General features: G+C 46.2%; 1 protein-coding gene across 1 annotated transcript in view; it reads left to right on the top strand.

Annotated features, from left to right (window-relative positions):
• Positions 1–20,047, top strand: part of Sorl1 (sortilin related receptor 1) — a 161,632-nt gene that overhangs the window by 113,609 nt on the left and 27,976 nt on the right. Inside the window, exons 24-32 of the mRNA XM_023721085.1 lie at positions 281–403; positions 2,907–3,026; positions 9,003–9,128; positions 11,931–12,038; positions 13,409–13,540; positions 14,609–14,740; positions 15,361–15,495; positions 17,061–17,216; positions 19,804–19,953. Coding sequence (XP_023576853.1) covers positions 281–403; positions 2,907–3,026; positions 9,003–9,128; positions 11,931–12,038; positions 13,409–13,540; positions 14,609–14,740; positions 15,361–15,495; positions 17,061–17,216; positions 19,804–19,953 — 1,182 coding nt within the window. The remainder of the gene's footprint in view (positions 1–280; positions 404–2,906; positions 3,027–9,002; positions 9,129–11,930; positions 12,039–13,408; positions 13,541–14,608; positions 14,741–15,360; positions 15,496–17,060; positions 17,217–19,803; positions 19,954–20,047) is intronic.

Genomic DNA, 20,047 nt, shown 5'->3' with positions numbered 1-20,047 from the left:
AAGTGTAGGTCCTATTTCTGTTGTTATACTTAAAATCTGCTTCTTTCTATTTTCGTTTTGTTATTGTGTTTTGTGTTACAGGGTCTTGCCATGTAGTGCAGGCTGGCCTTAAACTCATGGCGACCCTCCTTACTTAGTTAGCCTCCTGCCTGCTGGGATTCCAGGCATGCGCCATGACAGCTGGCTTCCTTCTGTGTTTTAATTGGCTTTCCAGTAGAAAGTTGGTGTCTGAGGGGAATGAATTGTACCTAACAAGTGTGTCATCTCTTTCCCATTTTAGCCACCACCATCTGTGATCTGGACACCCAGTTCCGCTGCCAGGAGTCTGGGACTTGCCTCCCTCTCTCCTACAAATGTGACCTGGAGGATGACTGTGGAGACAACAGTGATGAAAGTCACTGTGGTAAGGGCATGTGCTACCCAGAAGCCCACTAGGGGGTGAGGGTGCGGTCACCGTACTTCACTGGGTTACACTGGTGGATGGGGTGGGCAGGAAATGGAGAGTTCTTGTATTCATTTTGGTATCTATGGCCTTCAGCTACAGGGTCATCTCCTTGGCAGCATTGCGTTGTTTTCTTCTTGTGTTGTGACAGAACCGACTTGCTGTTTCTTGTGAAAATTCAATTCTAGAAATATCTGATCCAGAGTGAATGGGACACTGAATGCACAGTCAGGAAAGATAGAGCGTAAACTCAGCTCCTTGTCACTTGTTTGCTCTTTGCCTAGCTTTTGTTTTTTAACATGGAAAAAATGAGGACACAGACCCTGCTTGGTCTTGCAGAGATGCTGTTTGGGTGAAATGGGATGGTGAGGAAGATTTCTGAATGGGTTCAGTGGGTGGGGAGCGGCTCCACAGCCTTGGTCCCCCGCATGGAGTGGGCGTGAGACAAGCTGCCCAAAGGCGCAGATCCGTACCTTTGTGCACTGTTTATTTTTTAAGTCAGCCTCATTCAGTAAACTCTGTTAATAGTCAGCAGACGAAGCGAGCTTTGACTGAGCATCTGTTTTCTGAATGGGAATTTAAAATTTCAGAAAAGTGTGTAACAATGGCAGGGAATTAGGTGTTTTCTAGTGCGGCCCTTTTATCTCCACATTGAGCAAGTGAGGTCCACAGGGGCTAGAAAGCATATTCTAGTCTGTGTCCCAACAGAGTGGGAGGGGACTGAGACTTGTGTGTCCTGTTTTCTGCTCCCAGGCTCTTTCTGGTGCATGCCATTGCCCTGCCAGTTACATGGGCCCTTCGTTTACATCCTCTGGGTCTGCTAACCACGGAAGGAAACACTGGGCAGTACACACAGTGCACCAGATTGGAGAGGCCATAGGCACGGAAGGGAAGTGAGGATGCAGGCCAGATGTCAGTCCAGCCGCGGCGATGAGTCATGTGCCTAGCTGTACCCTCTCCGCTCTGCAGGGTCAGATCCAGCCAGGCTTGCTTTGTTAGGCTCAGGTGGTCTGACTCACAGACACTGAAATGAAGGGGCTGCTCATAAATCACTTTAACACCAGGGAACTAATGGAGTACATTCGGGGCCACTTTCACACATGCAATAACCCTGCTTTGGTGCTGGGAGGAATTTCTCTCTGTTGGTTCTGTAATTCACCCCCCTTGTCCCTGCCTTCACCTCGGCTATTCTCAGCAGGCTGAAGTGAGCCAAGGTCTTGATTAGGAGGGAGGAAGCTCCACGTGGCTCTGTGCTCCAGGGTCACCCAGCCCCTTCAGGCACATGGGCAGCTGCTCAGCAGGCCCCACAGTGTGCCCCACTTCTGCTGGCAGTCCTGAATCCACCCCACAGTCCCACTTAGTCCCTTCTCTGGTGCAGGGCCTCTTCACGCCTCCAGAATTTTTTCCATGTAAGTGTCTACTTCACTGCCAACCTGTCTCTGCTTCGTGCTACTCCTGTTTTCTGAGTCTGTGGAAAATTCCACTTGAATGTTTCGAGTCTCAGTCTGTTGGGGCTGCCTTTGCAAATTGCCTTAGAATGAGTAACTTATTAGCCTTGGGCATTTATTGTTCCCAGTCCTAGAGGCTGGGAAGTCCAAGGTCAGGTCACCACCAGATTCCTATCTGGTGAGTGCCTATTCCTGTAGACCATTCCTCTCTATGCCCTCATGGCGGAAGGGGTTAACAGGTTCTTGTACCTCTTTTGTAAGGTCACCAATCCCATGCTTAATCACCTCCAAAAGGCTTCACCTCTTGAAGTTATTGCACGGTGATTACATTTCTACATATGAATAGTAGGACACAGATCCAGACCGTAGCTTGTTTTAACGATTTCCTTGGACCTAGTGAAGATGTTGTAGTAGTCACACCTTTCTGATCTCAGAGTATGCTGTTTGTGAGAGAGCCTGCATGCTGACATCCAGCGCGGTGCCTGCAGAAGGCCTCAGCTATGCTCCTGCCAACTTGGAACTCAGCTTCCCCTGAGCTTGGGCCTCTCCACAGGAACAGCTCACATGGACTTCTTAACTTGATTTTGCAAACCACACGCCCTGTCTCTAGGAGTCTTCTGTCTCCTTCAAAATGCTATTGTTTGATCTCCGCCATCACTGCTGCCAGATCTGTTCCCCTCAGAGCTCAAAAGATGGTGACATCTGCGGTCTACACCAGCACAAGTACATGAGGCTGCTCCTGCCGAGAGGCAGCCCACTGTATATGGGTCCAAGGGTGTAATACTCCATCACACTTGGTGGAAATTACTGTAGATGACCATATGGCCCCAGTTAAAGGTCTCTCCATACAACTTACAGATCATAAGTGACAAACATCCCCAGTCAAAGTTCTCTCTGTTTGAGCTGTATTCAGGTAACCCATGACATGGGCCTGTCTCCAGCCCGCGGAGCCTTGGTGCCAGGCAGAATTCTGAGCACCTTCATCTTCACACCAGTGTTTATTGTCTCCTCTGCAGAAATGCACCAGTGCCGAAGTGATGAGTACAATTGCAGCTCGGGCATGTGCATCCGCTCCTCCTGGGTGTGTGACGGGGACAACGATTGCAGGGACTGGTCTGACGAAGCCAACTGTTCCGGTCAGTACTTCCTGGATCAGTTACCAGTACCCAGCTGCTCACGTGCTAGCTAGCATACAGCCTGACCTGGCCGTAGACTCTGAAGTCTGAGAATCAGCCTGGGCTTTGGATGTCAGCTGATTAGTGCTTCTTAGAAAGCTGGGATGAGATAAGGAGCTTGTGCCAGAATATAAATGATCAATCTTCTTCCTTTATCAGGAAAGTCTCCGTAAAACAAGTGTTGGTAGAAGGAAGCAGTGTGCTGAGTGGTATGGCTGGTCTTATTCTGGTTCACCCTTCTTAGTCCTCAGTTCTTTGGGACCAACAATAAACTGTTCACACATTGGTCCCTGGTCTGGGATGCTAGTAGTAGGACTGAGCTAGCTCGTATTTTTCAAGAAGCATCAGGGTCTCCTAAACAATCGAGTCAACTGTACTTGTGCCTATTTGAGATAAAATTTCACAAAGAATAAAGTTAGAGGGCTGGTGAGATAGCTCAGTGAACTAAGTGCCTGCTTAGGCAAGCACAGGGACTTCTATCCTCAGCACCACAGGCCACGTCAGCTACACCCTTGGGTGCCCTGTGCTGGCCATTGAGACCGGGCATGGTGGCACATACCTGTAATCCCAGCACTGGGGAGGATGATAACAGGAGAATCACTGTGAGTTTGAGCTGTGTAGTGAGACCCTGTGCCCAATACATAAATTTAAATAAATAAATAAATAAATAAAGTTAGAAACATCACAAATGTGATGGGAATCACAGGTGGTATAAGATAGGGACAATGTTCTAGCTCTTGCTTTAGGCTCACTTGTGCTTGGTATAGTATTTTTAAGACTCAGTGAGTGAGTGGTGGCCACAGACATTATGGTGGGTGGAGTAGGTAGAACTAGGTCTCCCACGTACAGGATGGTGCATATACACGTCCAGCATGGTAGCCATGCGCGTCACACACTGCAGGGCCCTGAGAAAGCTCCCTTGCGTCCTTTCTGATGCAGATTCAGTGTCTGTGCTTCCAGACAATGCTTCCGTGTCAAGGGGTGGCCAGTACAGGTAGGTGGAGGAGGTGCTGTTAGCCCAGGAAGCACGCAAAAGCTGACTGGAAGCTTTGCGTTTAGAAGGATGATTGGTTAATAAATTAGAGGGGTGTTCTTGGGCGTCTCAGCTTGTGACTTGCAGTGCGATGGGACCTCCTGCTGGCGCAGCCACATTAGTCAGTCCTGTGTTTCAGCAGCATGTGCTGGTCTTCCAGGATGAATTACTAACTTTAGTTCTGCGCGTGGGCTTGTCACACACTCCCAGTTTTATCTCTGGCTTTTTTCTGAGATCACTGGGAAAATTTAGAGTTCTTGCCCCTCAGCTGCAGCCTTGTTCCCATGACTGCTTATCTGGGTGTTCTAGAGATGATTCTCTTTCTCATATCAGAATGGCCAGAGGTCTGATGTGAACTCATGGTAATGTGCGATGTGACATTTCATTTCCTGACATGTATGACATTAGCTGTGTACGGTGCCAGAAAGAGTAGGTCGGGCCCGCTGACCTCCTTTGCCATGGTGTGTGTGCTTTCTCGGCTTCCTCTTTTGCTACCTGTGGGCGTCTGCATAGTCCTCCTTCCCTTCCAATTTCCCCTCCCTGGTCTGAGGTTTATCCATTCAGTTTCTTTTCTCTACTCCCTGTTGATATTGTATATATATTCTTAATATTATTCCCCTCTCCTAGATATGCAAGCCCTAAAATTCCACGTTAGTCAATTGACAAGCCCTAAAATTCCTGTCCACAGTTCCAACACCAAAATGCTGAGTAAAATACTGTGTATTTTAAAACACTCAATATTTAGTATGTCAGTTTTACAATTTAAAAATCCTAAAATTAGAATTCAGAGTATGTATCTCAGAGATGAGTGTTTGCCTAGTGTGTATGAGCCCCTGGGTTCTATCATCAGAACCAGTAAACAAACAAAAATTGATCATTCTTACTTTTCTTAATTATCAGACTTACCCTATAAGGATGTAACCATTTGGCAGGGTTTTTGCTTCTTATATCCGGTGGCTTTTTCTATTATTCTCACAGGATGAGTCTGACAGAGATAAGCTCAAGACTTCATTAATGTAACATGTCTTTAACATGTTCCTGCTGGGTTAAAACACTAGTGGTACATGTATGACTGTCCTGTCCCTTGCCACCGATAGGTGATCACAACCACCCAGCAGTGGGAGACATGAATGACGATCCTGTCATGAATGTGTTAAGGCTCAATCTTGAATTGAAGTAAGTCTGAGTTTTCAGGGTTGTAATGATTTTCTATAGTTATTCCATTTCTTTCTGGTTTCTTATGCTGATTGGAATTCTGCTATGAGATTATCTGTTAAAACAAGACCTTTTGCTACAGCTGCCTTTACTCATTGCTGTTGTTCTGCAGTTTTCCTCACCTACATATGTGCAGGTGTTTTTATGTATCCTGAGTAAGTCTTGTTTTCTTTTAAGATCAGATGATTTATGTTTCTCATCGATTCTGGGTTGTAATATCTTATAATTCAGAGATGGCTGTTGGCTCCTTTCTCTGGTTTATTTTAAGTGATTGCTGCTAGCTATTTGTTGGACTTTCTCTTTTATTCATGCTTCCTGTGTTCATTTTTGCTGTCTCTGTAGGCCTCTGCCAGAATCTGAGTTATTTCTTCCCACTTATCTTCTACTTTAACAGTTCTCTTTTTAGCTAAATCAAATCTGCTAATTTATATGTTGAGGTTTTTATTATTATGATTATAGGGGTTTTTTGTATTTTTTTAAGGAAGGGTCTATAGGGTGTTCAGGGTCTCACTACTAGATTGGACTCCTAGTGATCTGCTTGTTTGCAGCCTCCCAAGAGCTGGGATTGCAGGCGTGCGCCACCATGCCCAGTCTCAATTGCTGGCTCAGTGTGCCCTGGGGGCAAGGTCAGCACTGCATGCTGGGGATTGAACCCCCAGCCACTGTGCCTGCTTGCCGGCACTTTAATCTGCTGAGCTATTTGGCTGGCCCTTTTTTTGATTAGTTTCTACATCTTGTTCATCTGCTAACTTTTTTTAAATGTACCTTTTTAAAAATGTTTTTCGTCATGCTTTGTTTTGCGTGTCTACCTTACCATTTCTTTTCTTCATTTGCTTCCTAATCCTCGGGGGTGTGTGAGCAAGGGGGGCAACAGCTTTCCCCGTTGGAAGCCATGATTCATCTGTTTGCTCCACTTATGCTTGACTCATGCTTTTGGTCAGATGTTCCAGGCGGTCCTGGTAAGTCAAGGAAGATCCAGGTCAGAGAGTAAGCCTAGGATATTGGCTTTTGTCAGAAACTGATATTTTATCTCCACATTAAAGCCAATCTCCTTTATCTTCATCATTTTTGTAAAAAAAAAAAAAAAAAAAAAATTAAACATATGTTATTTACCAAGCACTGAAAGTCAGAGCCTAATTAATTTCTCAGGAGATAGAAAATTCCAGAAAAAGAGAATCTAGTCTGCATTCTGATCATGCCTGACCACTTGAGCGTAATTGTGCAAACCATTTAATGTTTCTCATCTCATCTTCTGGGATTGTACCTGGAGATCTCAGGCGCGCCTCCCAGAATTGTCATTTGGAAGCCCCACGAGCACTTTGAAACTGTTTTCAATTGAAAATGAAATGCATAAGCTGAATACTAACAAGTAGATTAGTATGGTAATCAGTTTAGGGGACTTTATATTTTATGAAAGCAAGCAAGAATATGGTGAGGAATTTTATTCTAAAGTTGCCAGAATTGTGACACCAATAAATCAAAAATAGTCCTAGTGGTGGCTGTCACTGGGGCAGAAACTCATGCGGCACACACAATTCATGTATTCTTCTGATCAGAGATGAGAGATGTTTAATGAATTTTAAGTGCTAATGGTTATAAATACTGATCCATCGCAAAGACTTATTTCCATGCTATCAAACTCAGCCTTGGTGTTCAAATAGCTGAGAAGACGCAGTTAATGGATTACACTTGTTTTAAGTGGTTTGAGAAGTCAGATTCATTATATGCCAACCATTACAAAATAATAGCCTCAAAGTAAACCACTTTCCTCAACCCTTGAGCAGCATATTGCCAATTATCTCAGTGGGATAGAAAATTCTAGTTTGCCTTCAACAATCCACTTCTGTTTGTTTTGTTTTGCCTCCTTCTCTTCTGAAGACACCCTGTTCACAGAAACACACAATGAACCTCCCTGTGTTATAGTAGCCCCTTCCTCACTAGTCTCCTGTGCTTTTGCTGTCAATCATTTCAGGTACCTGTCATCAACAACAGCCCAAAAATTTTCCATGGAAAATTCCAAAACTAAGTAATTCATACATCTTAAATGACACTTATGATTCAGATTATTATTTGAGTATTTTATTTTATTATTCTATTTTATTATTTGATGTTGTTAATCTCTTACTGGTGTATGATTAAACCTCATTGTTGGTGTGTCTACACTGGGAAAGTTATAGATAGATAGATAGATAGATAGATAGATAGATAGATAGATAGAGTTAGAGTTCAATAATATTATTAAAAATTAGGCATCCTTAAAACATCTCAATGTTTCCTCATAGGTCAGAGGATTACTGAAGGTTATTTTTTTCTAGTTGTAAACCAGACCAGTTCTGGCTTTTCTTCAACAATGAATGGACACAACAGCTTCTGTTTCAGAGGAGGAAGGGGAAATTTGATACAAAAGGCACTTACAGTGTTGGTTGGGTTTAAGGCAGATATTATACATTTGAATCTTGTTTTTTTTTAAATTCTTTTTTTTATGTATTTAGTACAGGGTCCATAAGGTCTCACTACACAGATTGGACTCATAGTGATTCTCCTGTTTTCAGCCTCCCAAGTGCTGGAATTATGGGTGGGCACCACCATGCCCAGTCTTGTCTCCATCTCAGCATGCCCTGTGGGCAGGGCCAGCACAGCAGGCTGGGGATCAAACCCAATCCCAGCGCTTTAACCCGCTGAGCTATCTGGCCAGCCCCAATCTTGTTTTGTTTTGTTTTGTTTTTGTGGCTGGGGATTGAGCCCAGGATCTTTTGCACACAAGGCAAGATCTCTACCACTGCGCCACATCCCCAGTCCTCGAATGTTGGGTTTTTGACCTCAATTTTACAGTGCTTCTAAATGACTTCAGGTGACCTCAAACCAGGGATGGAAACGAGGTTCACTTCTAACAGTGAGTCTCTGTTTCACTAGCTGTTGCTGCTGCTTCTCGTTCTCCTCCTCTGCCTCCTCCTCCTCTTCCCTTTCTACTACTACTTCTGCTGTTCCGTCTCTTTTTTTTTTTAAATAAATGTGATGAATGCTAGTTATTACTGGTTAGTGGAGTTTCCTCTCATCTGTCCAGAAGACTAGCTTGTTCTAGTTTCTGAGGTCTGTTTTCTTTGAAGCTTTGAATGAATCTTAATGTTCTTGGGGTCTGAAGTTGAAATGGGCTTGTCCTGTTTTGTAGAATGTTATAAATTCATGGACCTTCACACCTTCAGAGATCACGTAGATGTCAGTGTAAGGAAATAGTGTTGAGGCTTCCGGAGAGTGGTTGGACCAGGTGCGGAGCTTTCCCTCCAGAGCACATACTGCCCTTCCTTGTTTCATGGCATCTGAATGATAGGAGGCCTTATGTGGGAGGTTAAAGTAGCAAGGTATAATAATAGTAAAGGCCAAGCTGTGCTATTATATTTGTTGCTTTGTTTTTCCCAGCTTGTTATGCATTTGTGGAAAGGGAACAATACTGAACTCATAGGTGAATTTTGGCATGGCATGCAGGCCTGGGTAGTGACTTTTCTATGGCTGTGTAGAACAGATCCTGGAGTCCCTGCCTGAGGAGGGACCTACTGTCAGCCCCAGGTGCCTGAGTCCTTGCAGGGGTTCCCACAGGTCACACCTTAATCTCTAGGGCACAGTCTCTTCTCTGTCCACCGTTGGTAGTGGATGAGGAGGGAGGAGTGACCGTCTCTCTTCTCTGTTGTCAGCCATCTATCACACCTGTGAGGCCTCCAACTTCCAGTGCCACAATGGGCACTGCATACCCCAGCGGTGGGCATGCGATGGTGACACAGACTGCCAAGATGGTTCTGATGAAGATCCTGTCAGCTGTGGTAAGTGCAGACCCCTCTCTCACTCTGGAGCTTCCTGAGCGGCCGCTGTGCAGGGGGCGGCCACAGCTGGGCCAAGCAATAAAACGCTGGGCGGGCGCCTCCAGCTTCCTCTCACCCGCGCAGCCCACTTTCTTCCTGTGACCTCGTGAGTGGACCATGCAGTCTTCATTCTCTGACCATCAGGTTGCCTCTCCCACAAGCAGGAGTCTGAGATGCCACCACATCACAAAAGCAGTATTCACGGTGCTGTTCAACACCAACTATTCTTCAGGTTTTCTATCCTTATCCCCTTGCCAAACAATTGAGTATTTAATAGGATCATGCTTACTGTCTGCCTATGTTTATATTGCTTAAAGGAAAATCATTAGTACAATTTTGCAGCATATAATGACTACTGCCATGGGGGGGGGAGTTGGTACATGCACATAACACATCTTGCTTCCTTTAGTGTTTCCATACTTTCAAAAGTTGTCTCTGTTTTATGGACGCTGCATATTCAGTGCATATTGCTACCGCCTAGCTTACCTAGTTGATTCCTGTCTGGGCACTTGAATGCTTTTAGTTTTACGTTTTGTGCTCATTCAGCTATCCATGACCTTGGATGTGAAAGCCTGTTTTGCTTTTTGAACATTTCCTGGGACATTGTCTAAATCACTGTTTCATCACTGAGTCATGATGCTCAAAGCCCCCAGCTAAGAGGAGAGGAGGTCCTTGCTGGTTCATGGCTATAGCCCATGTGGTTTGGCTCCGAGGCAGAGGCAGAGCACAAGAAAGCTGCCCATAGCATGGTGGGTCGGAAGCAGGAAGAACACTTGGACCAAGGGAGAGAGGTCCAGCCCTCAGCATCACACTCACAGGGTAGAATGAATGTTTAAGTCTAAGGTGGGGCAGTGACTCTCTGGTTGGAAGAGAGGCTAAACTAGTGTTAGAGCTTCTGATCAGGGTGTCTTGGTTCTAGCTTAATTTCCCTTGGAACTGGTTATGAAATATCAGGTTTTTAAACTTTTTTTTTTAATTGTATGTATTTGGTATGGGGTCTCACTATGCAGGTTGGACCCAATGATCTTCCTGTTCAGCCTCTCCAGGGCTGGGATTACAGGTGTGCACCACCACACCTGGTCTCGTTGGCTGGCTTAACATGCCCCAGGCAGGGCTAGCAGACATGTAAACTGGGGATTGAACTTGGTTCCTTATGCTTGCCAGGAAGGCGCTTAGACCACTGGGCTATCTTCCTGGCCCCCTTTTAAACATTTTTAGGCAAACCTTTTCCAAGCAGACTTGGTGCTAGACTTCCTAAAGAATTAAGGTTGCAAGTGGTTCAGAGATATTTAAAAATCTAGGATTTTATAATGGGAATTCAAGTCCTCGTGCTTTTCTATTCACTGAAAACTTTTCTGTTTTGTTCTAAAAATAGACTTAATTTTTGAACACATAATACATTTACCCAATTCAAACTGGGAAGAGTATAACAACACCCCAGGAGAAGTTGCTCTTCCTGCACGCCCTGTTCTAACCCAGTCCCTGTAAGAAACCATGCTTTAGTGTCTTTTCAGAATATTTGGGCCTATACAGTCATGCAGTGCATGACGACATTTCTGGCAGTGACAGACTCCGTTATGGTGGTGGTCCCACGAGGCTATGGTGGAGCCGAAACTCTTCTGTCACCTAGTAGCATCATAGACTTGTTCATAGTGCAGTGCTTTACTCGACTTTGTGGTGGTAAAACCATGTTACATTGCTAGTTGTGTACCTGTGTAGCACGTGAAATTGCAAACAGAATGTGACAATAATACTCAACCATGTCACTGGCTTACCTGCCTATTATGCAATAGTTTTTGTCGCTATTGGACAGTGCGTCCTTCTAATTCCTAGAAGAAAAGTTAACTCTAATGTATTTTGCTGCGTTACACTGGCAGCAGCCTCCTACACCTGTGTTTACCACATCTCTTGCACGAATCAGAGAGCACACTGAGTGTTCCATCCATGGCAGCTAGGTCTGTGTATGCACATTCTGATGTCGAATGGCAAAACTTTTGACTAATTGTGCATTTCTCAGGGCGTAGCTGTTGTGGTGATGCATAATTCTACGAACAAAATTTAAATATACTGGGCCAGAAAAATAGCACATTAAAGTGGCTGCTTAGGCAGATGCAGGGGCTGAGGGTTTGATTCCTGGGGGCCTGTGGTGCCAGCCCTGTCCCTGGGGCATGCTGAGACTGCAATTGAGACTGGGCATGGTGGCACACACCCATAATCCCAGCTCTTGGGAGGCTGTAAACAGGCGGATCACTATGAGTTGGATTTAGTAGTGAGACCCTGAACACCCTGTAGACCCTTCCCTAAAATATGTATATAAAAAAATTAAATATACTCTGTCTTGTTCTGTTTTACACAAATAACAGTATACTGTGCATCTGACTTTGTACCTTTATATAACTGCATATCTGGGAGAAAATTTTCCATATTGCTCCTTTTCAGTCTCTATGTCCCCATGTAGCATTCTAATGTAGTCATTTATTAAACAGCCCCCTAGTGATAGACATGTAGGTGGTTTTTGATCTGTTACAACTAGCAATGGAATGTTAACACTTGTTCCGAAAATTAAGTAGAGATTTTTATCTTATATTTACATGATTTTTCCATTGTGTTGAACTCATTTCTACATTTGTAATTGTTGGATATATATATATATATATATATATATATATGCAATTTTGCTAGTTATTGCCATATTGCTGTAGGGTTGTATGTGCATAACTCTTGTACTTTGTCATTCTTTGCTATTGTTGGATTCCATTTCAGAGAAGAAGTGCAATGGGCTCCGCTGCCCCAATGGCACATGCATCCCGTCCAGCAAGCACTGCGATGGTCTACGGGATTGCTCTGATGGCTCGGACGAGCAGCACTGTGGTGAGTCCACGCCCCTCACAGGGCCCAGGTGTTGAAGAGTATCTGTGAGAGCAAATCCAGGTGCGGCTGCAGTATCTCTGTTCAGTTTGCTTTTGACCCTTGACTCTGGAGCGCTTGGCTCAGATTTAGGGTCTGCTCAGGTGGGGAGGCAAGCTTTGGGTGGAGGAGTGCAGCTGGAGAAGCGCTGGGGTCGGTGATTGTGGGATTAGTTTGTATGTGACATTCACTTATGTTATGTTGAAAAAGTCAAGAAAGAAGAATTTGAAGAAAAAACAAATTAATTATGTTTGATTGTTATAGGTGATCCAAAGTTGGAACATTAGGTGTTGAAGGATTGCTAAAAGTCAGTCATTTCTTTTCAGTTGTCGTGACTGAGGAAACATTTATGTAGCAGATGACCTTTTTTGGCCCCAAGTTTCTTTAAATTATCTTGGATTAGTGGTGCTCATCCTTGAGCATACATTGGCCTCACCTGCAGCGCCCAATCCGACATCAGTCACAAACATTCTGGGTTGATTAGAGTGTGGCTTGGGCCCTGGTTTTCTTTTTTCTTTTTTCTTTTTTTTGTTTTGTTTTGTTTTTAATAGTGTTCTAGGTATTTTTCAGAGTGAACTGGCAGGGTGGGGACTCACAGCAAGCTGAGGTCACAGGTCAGATCGAAGGCTCTTGGCAGAAACCACGGAGGGAAACGACTGTAACTCACCATTGAAGGCTGCATTTCTGTGGTGTGTTCCCAGGGCCTTTCCTCCTTGTTTACATACCTGGTATCTCTCCTTACGACACCAATCCTGTTGGATTAGGACCTGACTCTTATGACTTCATTTGCCCTGATGACATCCTTTAATGGTCCTCTCCCCAAGTACAGTCACACTGGTGGTGGTGATGCTGGTGGGGGAGTTGAATGTCAACCTAAGAATTCTGGGGAGAAAGGGTAGGCTAGGCATAGTGCAGTTCACAATACCGGTTCCATACAGAAAAAGTTTACCAATGCCTGCAATGCAGAGTCAGGCTCGTATTAATAGGGAGCTGGATTATGGGCTTTGATACCACTCAGATCTGGATTTCACTGTAGCTTCCTTTTCATCAGTTGTTTATTCTTGGCCAATATTCAATGCTGTTATTCCTAATTTTTTTTTTATTTTAAAAACATGAACAATGAAATCTCCGCTAGTGTTGCCTTAAGGGCTTAAAGATGATCTTTATAACAAGTCCTATAGCTCTGGCCTTGGCAGAAAGCAAGTCCTGGGTCAACAGTGGCTGTGACTGCTGTTTCCTAAACTCACATCTATATCCGTGCCATTGGCCAAGAGGTGGAGGGAGCCCAGCTGGCGCTGGGTACTCATGGCATTTCTCTCCCCACCCCCTGGCAGAGCCCCTCTGTACACGCTTCATGGACTTCGTGTGTAAGAACCGCCAGCAGTGTCTGTACCCCTCCATGGTGTGTGATGGGATCATTCAGTGCCGGGACGGGTCGGACGAGGATCCTGCCTTTGCTGGATGCTGTGAGTGGGGATGGTGGGCAGTCATTTGTGGGCATGAGGTTGAGCTACCTTAGAATGCACTTCTACCTGATTAACAGGCCTCAGCAGAGTGTCCGAGCTTGCCTTGTCTGAGTGTCACCTTTCCTAAGTAAGACATGCTGCTAGTAAACATCTAAGGGTCCACCTTAATGAATGACTGTGGCCTTGCCTCAAGTGTCACCTTGTCCAGAGGGCTTCCTTACCATGCTGTACTCAGGAGCTAGCTCTGTAGCCCCTACCTAAGATCTTCACAATACTTTCTCTCCATTTGATATACTATGTATTTAGTTTTCTATCTACCTCCCTTGATAGAACATGAGTGTCACCAGAGAAGGGGCTCTGTTTTATTCATTGACATAGCCCTATTCCTCAACGCCCTGCTTATAGCCCCTGCGTGCTTGGGCTACCATAGCAAAGTGCCACAGATTGGATGACTTACAAAATAAATGTGTTGTCTGTCTCTGTCTCTGATATCTTACTGGTTTTATCTTGATAAAGAATCCTAATCACACAACCCTAATCACACAAGTTCTAGAGACTGGAGGTCCAAAGTCGCGGTGTTGGCAGTTGGTTTCTTCTGAGACCTCTTTCTGGACCTGCTATGTGGTCATCCTCACCCCGTATCTCTCTCTACATGACCGGTTTTCTCTACAAGCCTGTGCCTAACTTTATAAGAATACCATTCACGTTGGCTTAGACCCACCTTCGTGCCCTCATTTTAACTCTACTTAGCTCTTTAAGCATTATGTCCAAAGCAGTCCCTTGCTTAAGAACTAGGCATTCGGACTTCAACCTATAAATTTTAGTCTGTAAAATAACTCATAAAGTTTTTACAGAATGAATTCATTAGCTAACGGTGTTTTCTATTAAGACTTAGTTTGGAAAAAAAAAACTTCTATTTCTATTCTTCAAAATAAAATAAAATTAGGAAAAAAAAAAAAGGTTTAGTTTGCTCTTCCATCTTGCTTCTGAGGCAGCCCCATTGCCTTGCCCTCTCCGGCACAGATGTAATCTGGACTCACGGATATTTGTTCTTTGTTCCTTCTGTAGCCCACGACCCCGAATTCCACAAGGTGTGTGATGAATTTGGATTCCAATGTCAGAATGGAGTGTGTATCAGTTTGATCTGGAAATGTGATAGCTTGGATGACTGTGGAGATTATTCTGACGAAGCCAACTGTGGTGAGATTTGGGATCCGCCCCTGTGTAGCCTGGCCTTCCAGTGACAGGGATACCTGCAGCTAAGGAGAAAATGTTGGCTAGGACTCACCCTGCAGAATGTGGTTTCTCCTTCCTCAGCAGTGTGTCCTGCAGTTCTCGAATCCCCGATTCCAGTGAGTCAAGTGGAAATCTCAGAGAGTGAAGGTGCTGGGGAAATGCTTATTCTGTTTCCTGCCCTTTCCCTGGCACGTAGGGTCACACTAAATCTAGAGAACACAGGCGAGGTGAGGGCTTATGGTACATACACCAGGGAGTATTTTCTCTTCCCTGAAGTTACAGATTACAGAATCACCACTGGGTTACCATCGATACCTAAGTTATTCCTTTCATGAAATGTCCAAATAAAAACTCAGCTGATTAATACCAAAATGTAAAGCAGAGAAACACAAGTTGAGGGCTGAGAACAGGGCTGCTGAGTCTGGGCATGTTGCATTGTCCTTGGGTCCTGGAAGCTGCATGTGGTCTCTGCAAGGGAAGTGTCGGGGGCCCTGGCCTCAGGGCTCGAGGAGGAGGTGTGCGGGAGGAGCTTCGGGCTCTCACTGGCTCAGGGAGAGGGCTGATGGTGTGATCGATTTCTGCAGAAAACCCCACGGAAGCTCCAAACTGCTCCCGCTACTTCCAGTTCCGGTGTGAGAACGGCCACTGCATCCCCAACAGGTGGAAGTGTGACAGGGAGAATGACTGTGGAGATTGGTCTGACGAAAAGGACTGTGGAGGTGAGAGGGAGGCCGTAGGGCTGTGCCTGGCCAACCCCGAAGCTGTGACGCTCCAGAACGGTCTCACCTGCCTGTGTCTGTCTGGATGGAATCTGAGTACAAACAAACAAACAAACAAACAAAAAGAATCTGTCTGGGTACAACCTAACTTTGGCTCCTAGTGCCTGATATTCCTAATATTTTTGGATTCTTTTGAAGTGGTGACCCTGAGATTTTTTTTTTAACTATTTATTTATTTATTTATTTATTTGGTACAGGGTCTCGCTGTGCAGCTCAGACTCGTATTGATCCTCCTGTCTCGGCTCCCCAGAGCTGGGATTACAGGCGTGTGCCACCACACTTGGTTTCAGTGGCCAGCTCGGTGTGGGGACACCTTGGCATGCAGTGCCAGGGATCAGGATCAGACTTGAGTACCTGAGCTTGCCAGACAGGCACTTAGACCGCCAAGCTATCCCTAACCCCTAAGATTTGCTTGATTTTTAACCACCCCCTCCCTTTTCCTTTTGAAATCAAGATGATTGGTTTCTCCTGTTTCCAAGGGTGTTCTTTGCAGGCTTGGCAGGGCACAGCCAGCAGCCTAGAGTACCGCTGCTCGGAGTGTGAGCTGCAGACCAGCAGCTTCTGCATCTCCTTGAGCTTGTGAGGCAGTGGGACTCTCAGCTGGGAGTGGTGGGGCAGGCCTGTTACCCCAGCACTCTGCGAGGCTAAGACACAAGGACTGCAAGTTTGAGTCTAATTGGGCAACTTAGTGATTCACTGAGACCCTATCTCAAAATTTAAAAAATTTAAAAAGCACCAGGATATAACTCAGTGCCAAGACCTTTGGTTCAGGGCTGCGGTCTAAAGCGCCTGTTTAGGCAAGCTTAGGCAAAAGCGCAGGGACGCGGTTTAATCCCCAATACCACATGCCACACTGGCCCCGCCCCGAGGGTGGGCTGAGCTGGCCACAAAAAAAAAAAAAAAAAAACCTTGAGTTCAATCCCTAATAACACAAATGCACATGCACATACACACATGCACACACACACACATGCATACACGCTCACACGTGCCCCCCCCACATGCAGACTCTGTGGCCCTACCCCACAGCCACTGAGTGAGACTCTGCACTCTGACGAGGTCCCCAGGTCCTGCATGTGCTGTGATGCACCTAGGAGCACTGAGAAATGACACCTGCCTTTCTGCATCCATCTTGGAGTTCTTACCCGCAAAGCTGCTCTGGGGTCACTGTGATGAATGAGCTCCGCCCGTAGGTCTTCTGTACCAGCGCTGTGGCTTCCAGGCCACCTGTTCTTTCTATCAGTCCCTGCAAAAGAAAATTCACCTGGCTACTAGCTAGCATCCGTCTGATAGTGTGGTAGCTCTATTCCCCCAAAGGGAAGAGTGTCCCCGCTTCTGACACGCCATTGCAAGTGACTTGCAGATGGGGGCTGTTCTGAGCTGTGTGCACACTGGCTTCTTCCTCGGAGGTGCTACACCTGGGACATGTGCCCTAGGTGTGGGCACACTGTGCCCTGAGGTCGAGCTTCTAATGCTCTGGCTTTCCTCCTTCGTGTTTTCCTCAGATTCACCTGTGCTTCCCTCCCCCACCCCTGGGCCCTCCACGTGTCTGCCCAATTACTTCCGCTGCAGCAGTGGCCCCTGCGTGATGGACACCTGGGTGTGCGACGGGTACCGGGACTGTGCGGATGGCTCGGATGAAGAAGCCTGCCCCTCGCTCGGTGAGCCCTGTCCGGGCCCCTCCTGTGGTTCCCGCTGTGCTAGAGGATCTTCTAGCAGCACAGCCTGGCCGCAACCCGTACTTGTCACAAACCTTGTGCCTTTAGGGCACAGAGACTTCTGATGCTGCTCCTGGATGGAAAGTCTGTGGGAAACTACAGGGTCTCATTTTCCAAACTGCCCTCCGAACTCCCTGCCAGAAAAGGCCAGCCACCTGCTTTCCACCCCTGCTGCGGTTGGGCAGCCTCTGCTTCCTTCTCAGTGGGAAATTGCAGTTGGGATGATAGGGTGGTTTTTGTGTGTGTATTGTAAACTCTCAGAGGACAGGACCCAATTTTCTTGTTAGCTGGTTGTCTGGCCTGTGCTGTTAAAAGAAGAGCGAATACTGCCATCTAGTGGCTGAACACTGAGGCAGCTGCAGGTCTGCGAGAACTGCAGGGCTAGGGTGGGTGGGAGCAGGCGCTCCAGATCCCATCTATGCAGGCAGGAAGGTTAAGGATGCTGTGTTCTTCCCTAAGCAGGAGTGAGCTTCAAAGTCATTGACATGAAAAGAATAGATACTTGTTTGCTATGTTTTGCATAATCCTTGTCCTGGCAGAGGTCTACCAGTCTGATTTTCTTGCATAACTGCTTCCCTATATAAAAATCACCGCGGGGGGAAGGGAGGAAGATAGCTTCGCGGTCTAAGCGCCTGCCTGGCAAGAGCAAAGACCTGTGTTCTATCCTTGGTACCGCATGCTGTTCCGGCCCATGGTTCTGGGTGTGCTGTGCTCCAGCCTTGAAACCAGGCGTGGTGGCACATGTCTGTAATCCCAGTGCTGGGGAGGCTGAGACAGGAGGATCACTATGAGTCTGAGCTGCATAGCAAGACCCTGTACCAAATAAATGAATAAATGATTTTTAAAAAATCACCATGGATATCCTCTTGCTGTATTTCTAGAAGATCAATTATTGATGTTTAATTCCTGTTTTTGTTGTTTTTTTTTTTTTCATGTATTAGTACAGGATTTATAGGGTCTCACTACACAGATTGGACTCATAATGATTCTCCTGTTTTAAGCCTCCCAAGCGCTGGGATTATAGGCATGCGCCACCATGCCCAGTCTCAGTTGGCATCTCATTGGGCCCTGGGGGCAGGGCCAGCACGGCACACTGGGGAAAGAAACCTGGTCCCTGCACCTGCCTATTCAGGTGCTTTAATCCGCTGGGCTATCACTCAGCTTTTATGTCTTTTTCTATGTAGATTGTTGGTACACAAGTTGAACTTGGTGGTGTCTCCAGCTGTTGCCTCTAATTTCTTTAGTGTAAAAGTCTTTCAACTGGTTTTTCATCCTCATTTCTCTTCCTTCTAGCCTGTCTTCCAGTGAGACACATGCTGACGCATTACCACAGCCACCCCCACCCTTGGGGCTTTCCAGTGGCTCCATTCTTGCCCAAGAATAAGCGGCATCATTTGCCTTGGCTTAGATTTCTAGGACTTTGGTAATTTTAGGGTTAGCTCTGGGGCTGATCAGTTTCCCCAAAGAGAATTCCTACAACCTCCTGCCTAGACAATAGGAGTTTTTATGGGGTTCTTGGGACAAGAAATGAGATCTCCACATTCTGCTGCCTGTAGGACAATCCCAGGCTTGTGGTAGAATATTCTTGCCCACACAATGCCTCTGTGAGCAGCTCTCTCTTTTTCTTTTGTTCATGTGCTGGCCCGCTAGTCTTCTGTTGGGATGAGGTGTGTGGTGGTCATCCTTGGGGCTGTCAGGTAGAAGGATGTAGGGAACAGAGCTAGCACTTTCTTGCTGTTGCTCTGTGGTGCTGGGATGGGACTCAGGCTTTCCTTACACTAGGTAAGCGTTCCACCCCTGGGCTACGCTCTCAGACCCTGTGGATGCCTCTGAAGCATTTTTCACTTGGTTCCTTTCTTTTACTTCTCCCTTCTTCACTCTCAGTCAAGAAGAGCCAATTTCTGAGCTTTTTGAGGAATTTTTGGTATTGAACTAGTTGGTTTTCATCTTTTTCCTCTTAGGGCTCAGAGTAGTATACAATCCTCTTTCATCTTTTTAGTCAACTACCTCTGTCTGTCTGCTTTCTAGCTTCCTAAATTTCATGACTTTTGTTTATTTTCCTATTATCAGTGCCCTTGTGGGTTTAGGTCTTTAAAATCATTCTCTGAACTACGTCTCTAGTGGGTCCTATGAGGGGGCACATGAGGTGTCAGCGTCCAATCTGCTGCCTTGGTCCAGAGCTCACAGGCGCCTTCAGGTGCCCGTGGAAGTCACATCCACCTTCAGGTACTTGTGGAAGCCACACCCATCTTCAGGTGCCCATGGAAGTCATACCCGCCTTCAGGTGCCCACAGCAATCACCCCTGTCTTCAGGTGCCCATAGCAATTACACCCCCCTTCAGGTGCCCATGGAAGCCACACCCACCTTCAGGTGCCCACAGCAATCACATTGGTCTTCAGGTGCCCGTAGCAGTCACACCCCCCTTCAGGTGCCCGTATCAGTGTCTGAAGTTCTGACTTTCCTGAGTTACTGCCCTTACTGCCAAGCTCCTCAATACTAACATCTGAATTTTAAAAATCTCTTTTCTAGCCAATGTGACTGCCCCCTCCACTCCAAGCCAGGTTGGGCGCTGTGACCGATTTGAGTTCGAGTGCCACCAGCCAAAGAAGTGCATCCCCAACTGGAAGCGCTGCGATGGCCATGAGGATTGCCAAGGTGGCCAGGACGAGGCCAACTGCCGTGAGTAGTTAGAGAGCACCCCGGCCCAGGCCAGACTTAGGGAGCTGTACTGTGTGTGTGTGTGTGTGTGTGTGTGTGTGTGTGTGTGTGTGTG

The sequence above is a fragment of the Octodon degus genome, unplaced genomic scaffold (genome assembly GCF_000260255.1).
Source record: "Octodon degus isolate 3935 unplaced genomic scaffold, OctDeg1.0 scaffold00080, whole genome shotgun sequence".
Lineage (NCBI taxonomy): Eukaryota > Metazoa > Chordata > Mammalia > Rodentia > Octodontidae > Octodon > Octodon degus.
Note: the sequence above shows the minus strand (reverse complement) of the source record. Positions and strands in the feature narration are given on the sequence as shown.